The sequence below is a fragment of the Melozone crissalis genome, unplaced genomic scaffold (genome assembly GCF_028551555.1).
Source record: "Melozone crissalis strain CALT ecotype California unplaced genomic scaffold, PUWL_Pcris_2 ptg000033l_1, whole genome shotgun sequence".
Classification (NCBI taxonomy): Eukaryota; Metazoa; Chordata; class Aves; order Passeriformes; family Passerellidae; genus Melozone; species Melozone crissalis.
Window position 1 is genome coordinate 897,476 of NW_026535811.1, and position 15,528 is coordinate 913,003.

A 15,528-nucleotide genomic window follows, 5' to 3' on the forward strand; every position below is an offset into this window, starting at 1 on the left:
CTTCTGCTTCAACTGATAAACTGCTCCATAGCTTTTAAATGAAAAAAATAAAAAAGAATAAAATAAAACATAAATAAAATCTGTATTCCTCCAGACCCAGGGGAACAAACAAAGCAGACCTTGCGGACCCAAGCCCCAGGCCCTGCCAGTAACAGGCACAGCATGGCTTGGGGCTTGCTGCAACTTCTGAAGTCGGTAAAGAAAAGAGGAAAAGGCAAACTTCTGGGTTATTTAACAAAGTAATTCAGCAATGATCGCTCTTGGTAACTTAATGGAACAGAGAGCAAAGTCCTCTGCCCACAGACAAGGAGTGACCGTGTATGGCTCAGCTCATGGCCAGATAAACAATCTGGATCTCAGTCTGCTGGAGCATCCTCCACATGGGGACATCAGAGGCACCCGTGATGGCTGCACTCACCCTTGTCTACCACAAAATGCTGGAACAATCCTGACCTGGTGCTCTGTGAAAGGAAACACTGCCAGAGGCATTTCCAGGCTCAGCTCTGAAAGCAGAGGTCTTGGCCTCATGCATTGCCCTGTCTAACCACACAGGCACAGAGCCAAGCAATGTTACTATTCTCTGCTTTAAAGCAGCAGAGTCCTCGGAGAAAAGGAGAACTCAATATGACAGAAAGAGACACACAGGCAATGGTGATAATCTGACACACACTGGATAACAATCACTGCCCAGACGCTCGCACAGAAAACTGAAATTAAAAGTCACAAGGCAGACGCAGAATACTATCTGTTGTGAAAACACAGGATTCATCCAACACTGGTGGTGGAGGCTTTTGGTGCAGTGCAGCCTGCATACCCTGGTGAGCACACAGACAGCACGATGTGCTGCTTGGCATGGCCAAAGAGAGAGCAGCAGCCTTGCATTTGGAATGAGGCATTTGGAAACCAGTGCCCTTACAGGAGTACCTGTTATCCCTCCTTGACTGCATCCCAGCCTTCTGGAACCTGAGTAACACTGACCAGCCCTGCCTCAGGGCAGGCAGGAAACCACCACGGGGACAAGCTGGAGACAAGTGGGTCACTCGTCCTGGCCACATGCAGCACAGCACATGCTCCAAGGTACACTGTGGGTCACATTCAGGATGCAGATCTGCAGCCCTCCATCTTCCTCAGAAGAGATGGATGCACAAACTTCACAGCCGATCACCCAATTTGCACCGATCTTCCAGACAGAATCACAGACTGCTCACAGCCAAACCTGTGGCAGCGAGTTACGTTATGGTTTACCTGGTTGAGGAGAGGACTCAGGAGCTGCTGCCAGCTCTGCACAGCTTTAGTTTGCTCTAAGCACTGTTTGGTTGTCTGAACCCATCCAGCACATGCTCTGGACGGGATCGCAGTGGTTCTTGGAGCAGCAGGTGCTGCCCAAGAGCTGAAGCCTTCCCCTAGCACAGAGGAGCTGCTGCTCTCACTGCAGCACACTGCATCGTCCTGGGAGTCTCCTGCTCACTGCCCTCCATCCCCAGTGGCCATGCACAGCAGCAGCAGCACAGTGCAAGGCTCCTGCTCACTGCCCTCCATCCCCAGTGGCCATGCACAGCACTCTGAGGAAAAGCTCAAAGATCTCCCTCTTGTACCCACTGTAGGAACTCACACACAAGAAGGAGGACACCTCTTGTACTGGGCTCTCTCCCCTCCAATGCCCAGGATGTCAGTCCTGCAGAGCAAACCCCGCAGTATTATACACATTTATACAGCAGTACTATACTGCATTAACTTTCTTCTATTCCTCCTGTAGACAACTCATGAATTATAGTGTTAAAGCATCCTGACTCAAAGGATTCTTGCGCTGTGGGAACACTTCCTGCTCAGAGTTTTTCAACAGTTCAAATTTCTGTGCTGTCTTTTATGCCAGATTTAGTCTACTAGCCCAAATGGGTCCACAAAAGAATCTGTACAGATGAATGCAATTAGTTAAAATCTTCTCCTTCTCTCACTCAACAAAGTCATAGGGTCTGCAACAACACGCTAATTCAAGGTAAGAATGATTTCACTGATTTCACTCTATTTTGGTAGGGATTAAGGATTTGCCCAGCAATGTACTTGTACTGGTTTTAACTGACTGGTTTCATCACTAGAGGCAAATTCCAGAAGACATTTATTTTAGTTTAACCAACTCTACCCAAAGATGCACCTTTGGTTAAGTAACCGGCATCCTTCGCAGAACTGATTCTTTACCTAATATGAGGTTCTCTTAAAATGCACCATGACTGTAATACCCAAAGGGAATCTGGACAATGCAAACTGCCTTCAAAAATAATTGTGTTTAATTGGTACAGATAAAGTTATAGTTGTGTTCAATAAAACACCAAAAAACCCCCCATCCTTCTGCTAAAGATGAGGGACAAGATGCACATTTAAATTACTGTGACATGGTATGCATGAGACAGGTTCACATCTATCAAAGGAGAACTGTATCTTTTTATGTTGCTTCCCTGTTTTTCCACTGCCTAAGTTTACAAAACTGGCAACAACACATGGTGCTGGAAATATGCTGAGAGCTAGTTTTGGAGAGTACTGGATCTGAAAATAAAACCTCTTTTCAGGTGGCAATGGTCCTCCCCTGTCCTTAGTTACAAGGAGGGTGCACACGAGTGCATAACTATCGGGTCTGTGGTGCAGAAGCACGGGCTGTGTTGGAGTTACTCCTGAACAAACCCCAGCAGTCAGGAATGGTCAGGAGTGATCACCAGTGCCCCCAGCCTCCCCTAGAGACACGACAACATGAACAAACTCAAAATCAAATGTGACAAGTACTCCTCATCAGATGCTGTGCCTTGTTACAAATCCCAGCAATACAAATGCACTCCACAATAACAAATTTGTGTCAATTTAACTGCTGCAAACTGCACTTGCTGATAGAGACAATAAACAAACTAGAAAAAGAGAGAATAATGCACAAAATTAAATGTACCTTCAAAGTACTCTGCAGTGTGAATGGTGAGGGCCAGACTCTCAGTTCTGCATGTGTGAACACAAAGCCACAGAGGGCTCTTCCCTTTGTGTCCCGGCTGCAAGATTTCTTACCTGACACCTCATGGGGATGATGCAAACAACACCAACAAACCACCCTTCCACCAGGAAGGAAGAAAACCTCCCAATTTATGCACCACCCAGAAAAAGTACAGGTTTTTGATATGGTGATTTACATTTAAATAAGGTCTACAATACATTTATTTACTGATTGATGCGTTTTGTGTTTTTTAAATCAGGAACTCAGACAAATGTAAAGATAAATTAAAGCATGTGGAAACCTCACACCCACACCACTTTGTTCAACCGATGCTTCAGGTCTGAGAGACTTGGTAAGAAAACTTCCCAAAAGCACTTTCACCAGCTGTGGAAACCTGTGGCCATAAAGAACTGACTACAACTGGCATCAGGGTGCTACAGCCCCTCCATAGCTGCAGCTTTCTGATAGCAAACATTATTTTGTTTTTAACCACTGTGCTGTCCTTAGTGTCTCATGTGGCTGCTGGGATGGAAGAACAGCACCCTCTGCATTTTACTCTCAGATCTGCAATGCACTTTTCCACTCCTTTAAAATGGAAGGAACTTTGCAGAAATAACAAAAAGGTCACACTGGACAGCTCATTTTGTCTTCCTCAACAGAGAGAGACAATGGGCAGGGGACTTCAAATGAGGCACAGAGAGCCACAGAGGAAACCACAGGTTTCATTTTTTCCTTCAGAGCCTGTATTTAGTGAGGCCTCAGCCCCCAGCATGAGAGATAACTGTGTTATGTTTGTGAGGCCTCCTCCCTCAGCACAAGAGATATTGTGCAAATATGTCAGGTCACCCTAAGAGGTTCTGTGAATTCAAATAATCTGATGTTAACTGAAAGATGCAGGTGAACACTCTCTAATTCCTCTCTTTCGGCTTTCTCAGGCCTCAGGAGAGTTACCTGCAGAGAAGATGTTCCAGTTTCAGCAGCCAGGGTAATCTTCGACAACATACTTTGGGAAGCAGGTTGGATAGTGGTAGTTTTGCTTTTTGGTTCAGAAAGTTCTTTTCTAAACTCTTCCTCCACTCACCCCTCCTCTCTCCAGTACCCTCATTTAAAGCAGCCTGAGCTCCTGTGCATCATTCAGAGCTGAAAAGCAGGGTTAGTTCTTTTCCTTCCTTCATCCATGACTCTGCTCCTGAGCTCCCTGCAGCTCAAACAGGAGCATCCTGGAGGCACTGCAGCCTGTGCTGCTTGTGAGCAGCCACAGAGGATCAACATTGCAGTTTGTGCTCTGCAACTGAGGCAGGCTGTGCTGGCAGCTCACAGTGTGAGTGATACAAGCACTCTTCTTGCAAGCCCTGATAAAGCTACCCCTGACTGCCAGAACATGAACGTTATTCCTCCCAGAGTTCTCTCTTTGCTGAAAGATTGCTGGTTTGTAGTTACACCAGGTTACAGCCCTGGTGAGAAGGAGCTCTATTGAATTGCAGAACCCAAGTCTAATAATTAACCTGAGAACTGATCTCTGCTTCTTTAAATGGAGCAGTTCCATTTCCTCTTTAAAAAATTTCCATTTCTGTCCCATAAGGAAAGTGTCTTCTCCTGACAAAGTAACGCTTTTCCCCTGCACCCTGAGAAGCCAAAACATAACACCAGATGCACCCTGCACTAATTCCAAAAGCTCTGCCACTTAATCCAGTCCAACAGAGTGGTGCACTCCAACCTCTGACATTACAGCTGCTGCCTTAAAGAACATGAGCTACTCCTTACCTACATCCCACAGCTGCACGGGGCTGTCCAGGACAGAAACAGGGAATCTCAGCACTAAGAACATGAGCTACTCCTTACCTACATCCCACAGCTGCACGGGGCTGTCCAGGACAGAAACAGGGAATCTCAGCACTAAGAACATGAGCTACTCCTTACCTACATCCCACAGCTGCACGGGGCTGTCCAGGACAGAAACAGGCAATCTCAGCACTAAGTTCAACACCTGCTCCAGATGCTATCACTGGCTGATCTCCTATCCATGGGAGTCTGCTCCAGTCACCAGGTTTCTTATGGCAGAGCTATTCACAGTGGTCACAAACCAGGATTAGGCAACATTCCCATCAGGACACCATGTCTCAGTCCGGGAAATCAAAGCCCACAAGACCACCATGTGCTCACTGGACAGCTGAATTGCTCTCTTCCAGCCTTATTAACAAATGGAGTTCGACTACATTGAGAAAATTCCATGATGTCACTAATGTATAAAATTTGATTTTGTTTAACATGACATTTGAGTTCAGAAAAAAGTCTTTGCTCTGAATTCCAACTACTCACTAACACCACTAAGAATGTAAGTAGCTAATTCCCAGATTTTCTTCTGACCTTTTCCCACAATTCCCATTAGGTTTTAAACCACAAGATTAGCAGAGCTATTGCCAAGAAAAGACTTCCACCATCCCCACCATGGAACCATAGGCAAAGTATGCAGAAATAAACACCCAGGGGCAAATTCCCTCTCACTTGGTTATTGATTTCCATGAAGAGCTTTGCAACAAGAATGGATGTGACCCTTTGCCCTAAACTGGGCATCCACGGTGTCAACACTTGGGGTTGCTGAAGAAAGCAGATTTGCAAAGAAGAAATCAGGATGGAGCTCAGCTGCCAGCCCAGCACTGAATCCACTCAAAGCCAGATCCTGCCCAGCCAGCACAGACTCCTAAATAATCACAGGAAGCTTTCAGAGCTGTCAGCTGCTGAAGGCTGATGGAGAAGGGGCAGTTCACCTCACACCTCAGAGGGGCTGAGGCCTCAGACCATGTTCCTGTGAGGAAGGGTTTTGCACTGGCACTGCCCTGTGTGCAGTCCCTGGTGTCTGCTAACACACCTCAGAGGGGCTGAGGCCTCAGACCACCCCCCTGAAGAAGGTTTCTGCACTGGCACTGCCCTGTGTGCAGTCCCTGAGGTCTGCTAAGGCAGCTGGGCTCACGGCTCAGTCCCTGTCAATCCCCTGATGCCTCATTACACATTTAGGTCCATGCTCCAGCTTCGCCCTGGGGCTCCTCTCCTCTCTCCAGACACCAGTCTCCATGAGACCCAAACTGCTGTCACTGTGTCACAATCAGCCAGCAGTTTCCAGAAGCTTCTGGAAGATGGGGGCAATGAGAAGGGAGACAAGACCAAGCAGACATTCCTACATGATAAGGATGTTTTTCCTGAGACAATCAGGCTAAACACACCATTGAACGCTTCAACAAATGGACACTGAGATATCACTGATTCCTCTGAGAGCTGAAATCCCATTTCTTGATCCAGCAGACAGAATCTTGCTCCTTTCCTTCATTTTCAAAATTGGCCTCATTAGATTATCTTGCTCTTCAAAACAATTTTGGATACAGAACTAATTCATACCGGGATGAAGAGCAAAGAAAGATTTATAAAAAAATCAGAAGTCATGAAAATCTCAATTCCCTCACCCTTTAAAAATCCATCCCTGGTTCTCTCTTTCCCTTCTGCCTCATTCCTTTTCTCCACATTATACCTCATGCTTTTATTTAATTAAGCAAGTAAAAATACCTTAAAATTGCCTTTTGCCTGGATTTTCTAATTTTGCTTCTCCTTCTACTACACAGAGAGAAAAAAATCTAACACTGAAGTCAAATACCAGTATCTGGTCCTAATGTTTTTATATCATCAGTTTTGATAGAATGTGGTTCCCAGGATTCAACCATTGCTGCACGAATTGCATATTCACTTGATGCCTGTTCCAGATGTGACCCTCCATACGCTGAGCTGCTAGTACAGCAACACAGAGCATCCAATGGAAACCATGGCATCACCACACACCTGCCAGCTTGCAAAGCTTCATGTTTCAGGGCCTAGTTGCAAAACAAGCCTGTACTCTCACACTCTTTTGATCTTATGTCCCTACTTTAAGATATTTGATAGTTTAATTATTACAATTATTATTTTATTACACCATTATATGTCACATTATTATTAGATATTCTATACTAGATGACATATTAACATAGAGTACATTATTACTATTAAACAATTGGATAATTAAGATATTAGGCTAATAAGATTTTTTAGACACTAGACATTGGGATATTTGGGTACTAGAATATTAGGATTTAGATATTATGACCATGGTAGCACAGAAGCTCTGGCACTCTGGGTAGGATATTTCCAATGAATGAGCAAAATCATAGACTGTTTAAGAAGACTTCAGCAATGCAGTAGAGAAAGACAGGCTGAGAAAAGTAACCAATTTACCTGAAGTATGAGCAGCATCTGAATAATAGAGGGTGGAACTCTGGCTCTGGAACGGGATAATGCATCCTCCAATTTGATATTGAGGGTGATTATATTCCTAAAGTGCAGAAGAGCCAACTGCCGAACAGAGGGCTCCTTTCCCTTGGAAACACAAAGACAGTAAGACAGATTATAAGCAGTGTGAAATGAGTTCCAAAATTCTCTGTTCAAACTCCTTCCTCCACTCCTGAGGGATTACAGGAATGGCAAACCCAAATGAAACATGAAGGAAACATCCCAAAGGACAGAGAGCAGCCCCCAAGGCTGCACAGTAAATTTGATTTGGCACCAATGAACTCTACAGATGTGACTGTGTCTGACTGCACGTGCTAAGGATGAAGGGCTGGGGTGGGATGGGAGCTGCATGAGATAGGAATATTTTGTATTTTAACAGTTCGTCACAAATTAAATGTATCATAAGTTAAAAAAAGAGGCAGAGGCACAACTGCAAGTTGGTTGAATTTCCATTATTTTGTAAGATTTTGAATATTCCCTGTTTACTCTCTCCAAATTTGGCAGGAATCCTGACTCAGCCCAGCTGTGGATGCTCCTCTCTGTACAGTTTGAGAGATTCACTATAAAGCAGGAGCAGAGCTGAAGTTTGCTGCTGCGTTTTCAAAGCCATCTGTCTTTGGTTCAGCAATGCCTGCTCACTGAGGAGGACTCCAGCTGCACAACACAACTCCAGCTCTGTCTGCAGGGCTCATGCAGAGCTGTGAAACTTTCTCTCTCTGCCATGAGGGGTTTTTCCTTGGCTATACTTGGCTGTACCTATGGCAGCTTTGGTGTTCAACTGGGGTTGACTTAAGTCTGGAATAAATAAGCCTGACCCAACCCATTCCTTCTCACTTCCTAAATTATTTACACTGAAGTAAAGAAGGTCCCATATCAGCTTCAGTTGCTAATGAATAGAATTTACAAGAGCACATAAGCACCAATTGGGCTTTTGGAAGAAATGTCAGAACATGGGCAACAAGATCTATTTGAATTTACATGAGACTTAGGATTCTTAAATCCTCAAGGTTCCTTTGGAAATTCAAGTAATTATTTCCATCTGACAGGGGATAAGACTTGTGTTACTGAAATATTGTCAAAGGCCTCAGATACACAACAGAGTTTAATTCAGACTTCACAGCTGTGACTGTCTGAAGATGCAAACAGTAATATCGTTTACATCTGGGTAATCATTTGAGCCATAAAGTCCACTTGAACAAATGGGAGAAGGTTTCTCAAGTTTCCCTTGATATATTCGGGCACCCAGTTCCCACAAAAACCTGTAGGCATCTATGCACAACTGCAAACATCACTGGCACCTGTGTGGTACAGATTTCCTTGAGACTTCAGTGACAAACAATACTCTCTGGCTATCACTGCATTAGAAGATCAAGCACCTATTGTGTATTTAAAATTACTGCACTCAAAATCTGTGCTCATCAAACTCCACTGACTTTTGCTGTCCACTTACCATAGCAGAGAATCTGATCTCAGAAACACAATTCCTTTTCAAAAATGGAGATACTTCTAGGACAAAATTCACAGTGCAGAGAAGGAAATGCATATATTTAAGTCAACACAACTCCATTTATTCCACTCTGCAACACTTCAGTTTATCATTCATGACATTTTTTGACTTTTAGTGTGATTGGCAGATGGACTAACCAGCCTCTCTGCACTCTGCTTTTATTTTCCAAGTTCCCCTTCATCTTTTCCATCTGAGCACCTCAAACCACGCACATAAGTAACTTATTTGTATGACATGGCTAAACAGAACAGCTGCACTGGAGGCTGGCCCAAGGAGAGAGACTGAAGGATTGCATCAATCTGCTGATGAACCTGTAAAGCTGCTTTTTCCAGTTTTCTAAGATTCTATGATAACACAGTATTTTTTTCACCTGCACAGGATAGAAAATAGCCTGCAGCATGGGCAGGACATCACTGAAGAAAAAATCCCAGGTTTCAGCTAAGGTATCCAGTAGCTTCTGCCCTGCAAAAACACAAAACAAACTAGTGAAGAGTTTTGGTTGTAATCAGATGGCTGCAAAAAGTAAAACGTGCAGGAAACAATGTGACCCTGCTATATGCTAGGATAAACCATGCAGCAGCTACTTGTTAGTTTTCCACAGTGGTGTATCGGATCCTTCCATATTTGTGTCTTTCCAGGTGACTCACCTAATATTCTTAATAAACTCAGAGTCTGAGGTGACTCAGGAGAACCCTGTGAAGAATGAAGAGTAATGGCCCAGGTTACACCTTCCTCTTGCAGTAACACTTGCTGGACAGGACTGTGGAGGGGAGCAGGGGGAGAGCACAGCAGAGTAGGTGTGGGAGCATTCCTGCAGAGGAACTCACCCCACTGTGCTCCCTCCTGCCTTTCAACTCCAGGGCAGCAGAGCAAAGCACATCCTGTGGAGATGCTCTGTAAAGCATCCTCCCAAACTGCCTCCTCCCAAATGGCATCCTCTCAAACTGCATCCTCCTAAATAGCATCCTCTCTACTGCGGCGGGGCAGCAGAGCAAACCACACTCAGTGGAGATGCTCTGTAAACATCCTCCCAAACTGATCCCTTGCAGTTTTTCCACTGTTCCCTTCTCACTTCCACAGAAAAACTCACCCAAGTCCATGGAAAGAACGATCGTGTTAGGGCTATAATTTTTACTCTCACTTTCATGCAATGCAGTTAGAATTTGCTATGGGGAGAGTTCCCCACAGCCCTCATCACAAGGCCACCTCCAACCCATTCCTTCCCAATCCTCACAACAAGGCCCCCTCCATGTCCATTCCTTCCCAATCCTCACAACAAGGCCCCCTCCATGTCCATTCCTTCCCAATCCTCACAACAAGGCCCCCTCCATGTCCATTCCTTCCCAATCCTCACAACAAGGCCCCCTCCATGTCCTGGCATCCTCACAACAAGGCCACCTCCATGTCCTTCCCCAGCTGCAGCCACCTGGAATCCTCCCCAGCAGAATCTGGAGAAGCTCTGGCCAGGCTGTACAACCAAGCTGGATATTGAGCTCCTCACAGAACATTTTACACAACACAGAGGCAAACGCAGGAGCCAAGATCCACAGAGGAGATATGGTTCAACAGGTGGGCTCTGGCTTCAGATCCCCGTTCCCCAAAAGGGCCCATGTGACCCTGGACAAGCTCTCTACCATGCCTGTGACCCCAAGCCAGCTGTGAGAGCAGAGCAATGCCTGCACCTCCACCAGCAAGTGTTATGGAGGAGAAGACATCAGAGATCCTGACCTATTCAGACAAGACAATAGGACTTACCAGGAAGCAAATTCAGTAGCAATCAATCAATATTGCTATTGGTGTCAGAACGTGATGCTATTCTCAATTTTTGTATTAGAGCATTACTTGGAGCCTCATCCAGGGAGTATTTTGTCCAGAATTACACACATATCACAAAGCAATTCTGCATGAAAGCACTGACACTGGTGACTGCACTCAGAGTTAGCCAGTCTTCGCTATGGGATACTTGATACCTCTACCTCAAGCACATGATGAATAACATCAGCTGTGGTGAATCTGCAGCTCCTGAATGATTTCCTTGCTGATGACTCTAAGTGCTTTCAGTGACAGATATGGATCATCATGCTATACTGTGTTCCACCAGCTGCTGGCTTGTGGAACACACCAAGATTGTTTTTCAGCACCACCAGGCAGGAGTTCTCTCCATCCTGCACAAGACTGAAAAGGGTGTTCTGTTTTAATTTTTAAAACATTTTAAAAAAAATCTGTTTTTCATTAGTTTTAATGAAATACAGCAGGAGACCAATGAAAAGATTTCTTGCAGCTGTAACAGTAGTAGTACTAGTAATAATAACAATGGTGGCAGTAGTAGTAACAGTAATAATAAACATGTGCTGGTTTTGGCTGGGATCAGTTTCTTCCCAGGAGCTGGCAGGGGCTGGAACAGTGCTGATGACACAGGGATGTTTCAGTTATTGCTGGGCAGGGTGTGCACAGAGCCAAGGCCTTTTCTGTTCCTCTCCCACCCCGCAGTGAGGGCCTGGGAGGAGACACAAGGAATTGGGAGGGGTCTATTTTCACTTCTCCTGAGCGGGATGTCACTGAAGGAGACGGAGGCGTCCTTGCTGGAGACAATCCTTCCCTGACTCCCTCTGTGCTGCTCTGGGCAAGCACCTCTCCTTTGAAAAGGTTAATGAGAGCACCAGGGCAGGGCCCAACAGCAGACTGCAGGGATGGACTGAGACACGCTGACCTGCAGTGCCAGGAACAGAGCGGAGAGCATGGATTGAGAAATGGACTGAGGGATGGACTGAGACATGGTAACCCACAGGAACAGAGGGGAGAGCACGGATGCTGACCCACAGTGCCAGGAACAGAGTGGAGAGAATGGATTGAGGGATGGACTGAGACATGCTGACCCACAGGAAAAGAATGGAGAGAATGGATTGAGGAATGGACTGAGACACGCTGACCCACAGGAACAGAGTGGAGAGCATGGATTGAGAAATGGACTGAGGAATGGACTGAGACATGCTGACCCACAGTGCCAGGAACAGAGTGGAGAGCATGGATTGAGGAATGGACTGAGGGATGGACTGAGACACGCTGACCCACAGTGCCAGGAACAGAGTGGAGAGCATGGATTGAGGAATGGACTGAGGGATGGACTGAAACATGGTAACCCACAGGAACAGAGGGGAGAGCACGGATGCTGACCCACAGTGCCAGGAACAGAGTGGAGAGCATGGATTGAGGGATGGACTGAGACATGCTGACCCACAGGAACAGAGTGGAGAGAATGGATTGAGGGATGGACTGAGACATGCTGACCCACAGGAAAAGAATGGAGAGAATGGATTGAGGAATGGACTGAGGAATGGACTGAGACACGCTGACCCACAGTACCAGGAACAGAGTGGAGAGCATGGATTGAGGGATGGACTGAGACATGCTGACCCACAGGAACAGAGTGGAGAGCATGGATTGAGAAATGGACTGAGGAATGGACTGAGACATGCTGACCCACAGGAACAGAGTGGAGAGCATGGATTGAGGGATGGACTGAGACATGCTGACCCACAGGAACAGAGTGGAGAGCATGGATTGAGGGATGGACTGAGACATGCTGACCCACAGGAACAGAGTGGAGAGAATGGACTGAGGAACGGATTGAGGAATGGACTGAGACACACTGACCCGCAGTGCCAGGAACAGAGATGAAGAGCATGCCAGTGTCTCCAGAATGCATTTGCTAAAACACCTGTGACACACATAGCCATGCTAAAATCCAAGTTACCTTCATAAAACCAGATCTTGTCCCTTAGGATCACCATGCCTTTTGTGAGCAGCTGATTCTGTAAATAAAACACACACTACATTTACTCAATCCTGTACTTCCCTACAGCCATCATATTCCACATTTTGTTCATTCTTAACTTTAGACAGTGAAGGGGGTCTTTTATTTTAAAAATTAATCATCAAAGAGCACTTGCTGTGTCCATCTTATTTAACTCACTTGGGACCCTTGTGAAATTCTGCTATGATCACCTGCTGTTTTTAGGACAAAGGATGTATTTTGTGCAGTATCAAGTGCTTCTCGAACTTCAAATGCCTGACCTACAAAACATGTACTTAGAGAAGCAGAAAGAATATTGCTTCAACAGACAGTGGTACTGACTTCCAAAAGTCTTTCCTAGTAACTCTATTGCAATGAACTTCCCTGGTTTACTCAAGGACTTCTATTTTAAGCTAAAAACCAAGGTCTGAAACCAAAAGAAAGACAGCAGTGACCTACAGAAACATGTGGTAGGGTGGGCTTTCCCTGTCTAACTATCCGTGTGTATACAAAATCCCAATCTCGTTAATCCGTTCATTTCAAAACCACAGAGGAGTCACTGGACATCTCTGAATGCTTTCAAGGGTCTCCAGGTCATCATTTAGAGTGGGTAAAATTATTGTTCTCAGTAGCATAAAACAGAGTTGTCTTTAAATAAAGAAAACACAGGCCTACCTGCAGATACTCAGTGAAAAATGATCCCAGCTCTGTTTTCAGTAATTGCCTGTATTAAAAAGAGCAAAAAAAGAATCATGGTTTCCATCAGTGCATTTCTAGTCAGCTTGCATGTTCAGCCAAATGAGATGCTGCAATAAATTCAACTCAACAATGTCACCAAGCATCACTGTGGTGCAGGGTTTATAGCCAAGTAAATTAAAGCAAAATTTGGGCACATTTCTGTCTGTTTGTTGGTTCATACCAGATTATATTTGTCTGACACATCAGCAGAAATTTTTTTCTCTTCTGCCCCTCAGCAACAGATGAGCACATTAAGGGAAATGCACTGGGCCAAGCAATGTCAGTCCAGAAGTACCTTTTTTGTCAGTCAGATAAAGCTGAACAATCCTAAAGGCACTTACAGTAATAACACTGACTAACCATTATTCCAGCAAGTAACTCAGCATGATTGATGGATCAGGCTGACTGACAGACAACCTACAAAAGCTACTCCTTGTATGTCATTTTCTCACCAGCCATGTAAGAAATAACTGAAGAGTGAGTTTATTTTCATTTCAAGAAGAGCAAACACAGGCCCTGTATCATCTGGCTGGACTTTTCTGAAGATATTTCCACAATGAAAGGAACCAGACTGGGAATCAGACAGAGACAGATGAAGCCAGAATATCTGTGTATTCTGGGGAATATACTGGAGTGTCTGCCTCCAGTGCCCAGCCAGAGCAGCAATAAGCAGTAAGGGAAAGGGAATAACTGAGGATCATATCTGGGGACAGCTAGGGAACATAATAAGCTGTCTTTTGTAAGTGCAGATTCTTTCCCACCATTTATTTTATAAAGCATTGGACAAATTTCCATAAGGAAGTCTGCTGCTTTGCCCTTGCCAGTGAGAGGGTTGGGTAAGTAATAATAAGTGCTGAAAAAGTAGTAAAATGTGAAGTGTTGTAAATCCAGATATCAGCTTATATCTTGGTATATTTTCTTTTCAACTGTAACTTAAATAACTCAAATGGTAGAAATTTCACTTTTTTTTAAAGGGAAGAAAGTTCCCATCATACATCTCACTGGCCTACAGTTAATCTGTTGCAGACAAACTGGCACTGGGACAAACCTGAACCCTCTGCAGCAGCAGCAGCTGTGACTGTGCTGGGCACAACTGGCACTGGGACAAACCTGAACCCTCTGCAGCAGCTGTAGGTGCCAGGGCTGGCACGCAGCACTGAGCACTGGCTGAGAAGGCCCTGCAGCCCCAGGCTCTTACCTGACTCCTTCATTGAGGTTGTAGAGCTCATGGTCTGGCAGACCCTTGCGCTGGAACACTGCTATCACTCCATTGTGGATGCTGAAAGAGGACATGAAGAGTCATTAGTGCCCAGCATGATTTGAGAAGGTAACAACTCCACAATTATCCCAGCATTTCTGTCTAGACACTTCAGGTCCTTTTAAAAGTCATAGATGACTTCTGGTACTCCCCCTATCCCAGATGCCTAAAAGGAAATTACTGCCTAGAGGATAGATAACAACTTTGAAAATCAGCTCCTTTTGATTTGTTCCAGCTCAGTGGCTTCAACAGCTGAACATCTGAAATCAGCAATTTCAAAAACTTAGGCCAGTATTTTTAAGTACTGCAAGTATTTATTTTCAAGTACTCCCACTGCAAGGGGCTGTCCCTGCAGGAGCTGTGCCAGGCAGCAGCAGGGACTCCCTTGGCAATGCCAGTGCCCACGTTACCCTTCCCCAGGCCCATGCTAGGACAGCTCCCTAGCTGTCCCCAGGCACACAACAGCAAAGAGATGCACTATGAGAAAAGCTCAGCCAGCTTCACCTGAGGAGGAAGGAAACTGCAAGTGGCAGTGAAGGGCCTGAACAGCTGTGGGGAAACACAGACGTAGCCAGAAATAAGAACCACTGTCCTCTTCTCTCTTTTGTTCCTCTGAAGATGCTTCCAGGGCCTCACACACGACTGTGCCGCAGCAGTCCCTCCCTCCCCCTACACCCACAAGCACAGATAACATCCACGATCTAACCCAGATTATTTTGGCTGGCTCACACAGACACACTCAATTTACAATTACCTGAAAATCAGCAGATAAATGTCTGGTACACAGTGAAGTGACGTGGGTATTTTAACATTATGAGTAATATGGAAAATAAGATCAATGCAGTGAATAAAACAAGCAGTCCTTACACACTCTTCTGATTCAGAAATGAACTCTGCAATGTTGCCTGCCAGACTTCTGCAGGGAAGAATGACTCAGTATCTCTCCT

At 45.2% G+C, this 15,528-nt stretch overlaps 2 protein-coding genes across 7 annotated transcripts in view; both read right to left on the bottom strand.

The window, feature by feature from the left end:
• Nucleotides 1-15,528, bottom strand: part of ST8SIA1 (ST8 alpha-N-acetyl-neuraminide alpha-2,8-sialyltransferase 1) — a 317,230-nt gene that overhangs the window by 137,554 nt on the left and 164,148 nt on the right. The gene's annotated exons all lie outside the window — the stretch shown is intronic.
• PRR5 (proline rich 5) overlaps nt 1-15,528 on the bottom strand; it is a 58,136-nt gene that overhangs the window by 10,046 nt on the left and 32,562 nt on the right. For all 6 annotated transcript variants that reach the window (XM_054282165.1, XM_054282163.1, XM_054282166.1 and 3 more), the window contains 5 exons: nt 14,522-14,602; nt 13,261-13,309; nt 12,547-12,604; nt 9,163-9,254; nt 7,232-7,372 (listed from right to left, as the gene is read on the bottom strand). In XM_054282165.1, the coding sequence (XP_054138140.1) occupies nt 7,232-7,372; nt 9,163-9,254; nt 12,547-12,604; nt 13,261-13,309; nt 14,522-14,602 (421 nt within the window). The remainder of the gene's footprint in view (nt 1-7,231; nt 7,373-9,162; nt 9,255-12,546; nt 12,605-13,260; nt 13,310-14,521; nt 14,603-15,528) is intronic.